Source organism: Octopus sinensis, linkage group LG5 (assembly GCF_006345805.1).
Source record: "Octopus sinensis linkage group LG5, ASM634580v1, whole genome shotgun sequence".
Lineage (NCBI taxonomy): Eukaryota > Metazoa > Mollusca > Cephalopoda > Octopoda > Octopodidae > Octopus > Octopus sinensis.
In genome coordinates, this window is record NC_043001.1 from 33,243,716 (window position 1) to 33,246,215 (window position 2,500).

Sequence of the window (2,500 nt, forward strand, 5' to 3'; positions counted from 1 at the left end):
ATGCCTTTTCAAGCTTCTGTAATTTTTCCAAATTGGACAGTAGAAGTACCTCTCTACTGTCGCTATCACGTCCGAATCACCTGAAAAGTTGTTAGTTTTGAATTCGTACTCACTCGAATGGTTACAATTTTTATAGAATATCTGTAGAAATAACCTCAGCAAAATAATATAAAAAGCACTCTTGAGGCAGTAGAATGTGGTATTGAATTATAAAAATATTCAGTATACTTTATAGTATATTATGGTTGCATAACGAAATACCACATACCTACAGGTCATTAGTAGTGTCTTTTTAGTAAGGTAAGAAGCGAAACTTAAAGTCCCAGGGGAAATTAATTATAATTCCTTTTAGTATTGAGTCAGCCTCAATTTTGCTGTTATTGTAAGTTTACCTTAAAATAATAATTTAACGTAACTTAGAACTATATGTGTGTCTGTGTGTATGTTTTAGTTGATGTGCATTGTACGAATAGATAATGTCATATAGGTTGTGTGTAGCTGTGCTTATATATTTATGTGTGTATATATATATGTGTAAGTGTGTGTATGTATGTGTGTTATGTGTGTGTGAGAGAGAGAGAGAGTTTGCATTTAAGTGCAATGTTGTGAATAGTTGAACTGTCGCCTTTTTTTATCCATGTGACTTTTGACAGAGTTTCACTTTCCAGAAACGGCTTCAAACCTACGTCGGGACATCACAGCGGAGACATCCTTAATGAACGACTTGGACAAGCGATTGAACCTTGACATGGACTGTGGAGGAGGTATGCCGGACTCGTTCTGCAAACGCAATCTAAGTTTACTGACATCTGCAACGCTGCCGGAATTGATGGCTAACAATGGCAGAGCGAATGGGTCGGCAGGCAGCGAACATACCTCTTGGTTGTTTCATACAGCCTATCCATCATGGGATGGAGGCAAGAATTCCGGTGACATCTCTTATGCCCCGAATCGAGCAGGTATCGCAGTACATCCCTGGTCCTCGCCATACGCTGCGACTCTTTCTTCTCGTTATGTCAGTAACACCGCCCCTAAAACAGCCACATCCTACAAAACAAAGCCGTACTCCAGTAATTGTTACGACACCACCGCGCCCTACGCATCGGTTTCAGTCGACGCATGTGAGAAGCTTAATCTGCCTTCTTATTTGTCAGGTTTCTCTGCTTCGGGTTTCACCATGAGTTGCTAACCAGCAGCTCTAGGTGAACATTCCCGGCCTTCTTCTGCTATTGCTACTGCTATCAGTGCCGTACGGCTATGATCCGCAATCGATTTTTCACAAGATCGAGAGCGTACTGTGTAACTGTTAACCTATGTCTAATTATGTTTGCAACTTCTTGTAAATTCTTCTGTACGTTGATATATATATATATGAGTCTTTATTCCTTTTCTTGCTTTGCTTTCGCTTCGTCTTGCCAAACAGCACTGCCAATCTTTATTGTTGTTGTCATCTAGAACGGAATGTTAGAGATAGCTATGTATTATTGTCAGGTAAATCTATTTAACCTTAAAAAATATTTCTGTACTGATTTGAAGTTATATGTACACAAAGAAATGTCAGATATTGTGGTACCAGTGGATTGCGGAACATTATTCTGAATGCGAATTATATTAAATATAAAAATGTCAAAGAAAAAGGCAAAAACATTATATCATTATATGATCATGTATTTTATTGGATCTTTTCGGTTTGAACGGCAGTTTTTTTCTAGCGGTCTCATATGAAATTGTCACCCATAATTATGACCCTAGTATCGATCTATTGCATTTCAATCTGTTTTAGGGTTAGGGTTAGGGTTAGGGGTGGGGGGAAGGGTATCTTTATGTTTTCAGAAATGTAAATAAACCCAATCTGTTTCTTAAACGAGGGACATATTCATAAGGCACAGAATGTTTTCACCTCAATAGACGTCATTGATTGGTTGAAATTGCAGAAATTGAAGAAAAAAACAACAACAAATATCTTACAAACTATAGAATTTTCTCAATAAAGCCAAGAGAAAAAAATGTTTTATAAACACATTCTACCAGTATACGAAGTTTAAAATTTTTTAGTTACGTGGAAATTATTTTAAAAAACTGCCGTTCAAACCGAAAAGATCCATTTTATTTTATTTATTGATTTATTTATTTTGTTATCCAAGAATATATATTTAAAATTTTGAAAATAAATCTGGAAATTCGTTGACATGCATACAGAAAGATTTTTAAAATATCAAAAATGCTAAATATAGTCTCATATCTTCTGGGTTTGTTTTCTTTTCTGGTCATATCATACGTACATTCGATGCTTTCATCAACCATATTCAGCATATTAATGATGTTTCATTGAAAAAATTCAGTTATGAGGAATAGCTTATGATAGACCGAGCTAAAACAAAATAAAAAGAAAACTTTAAATAGAAAATAAGTAGAAAGCTGTCTGCATGGTTCGAGCCATGCATCTCCTGTTACCCAAACAGACGCGCTATGAATTGTCTCAAAGCATTCCTCGCATGTG

At 36.0% G+C, this 2,500-nt stretch overlaps 1 protein-coding gene and 1 long non-coding RNA gene across 3 annotated transcripts in view; both read left to right on the forward strand.

Moving 5' to 3' along the window:
- LOC115211706 (Down syndrome cell adhesion molecule) overlaps nucleotides 1–2,500 on the forward strand; it is a 292,593-nt gene that overhangs the window by 263,474 nt on the left and 26,619 nt on the right. The window contains exon 34 of one of the 2 annotated variants that reach the window (XM_036503303.1): nucleotides 654–1,121. In XM_036503303.1, the coding sequence (XP_036359196.1) occupies nucleotides 654–1,121 (468 nt within the window). The remainder of the gene's footprint in view (nucleotides 1–653; nucleotides 1,122–2,500) is intronic. The other variant, XM_036503304.1, reaches the window with a different exon arrangement.
- Nucleotides 2,128–2,500, forward strand: part of LOC118763614 — a 7,051-nt gene continuing 6,678 nt past the window's right edge. The window contains exon 1 of the long non-coding RNA XR_004999375.1: nucleotides 2,128–2,500. This exon is cut by the window's right edge and continues 166 nt beyond it. This is a non-coding gene — a long non-coding RNA (uncharacterized LOC118763614).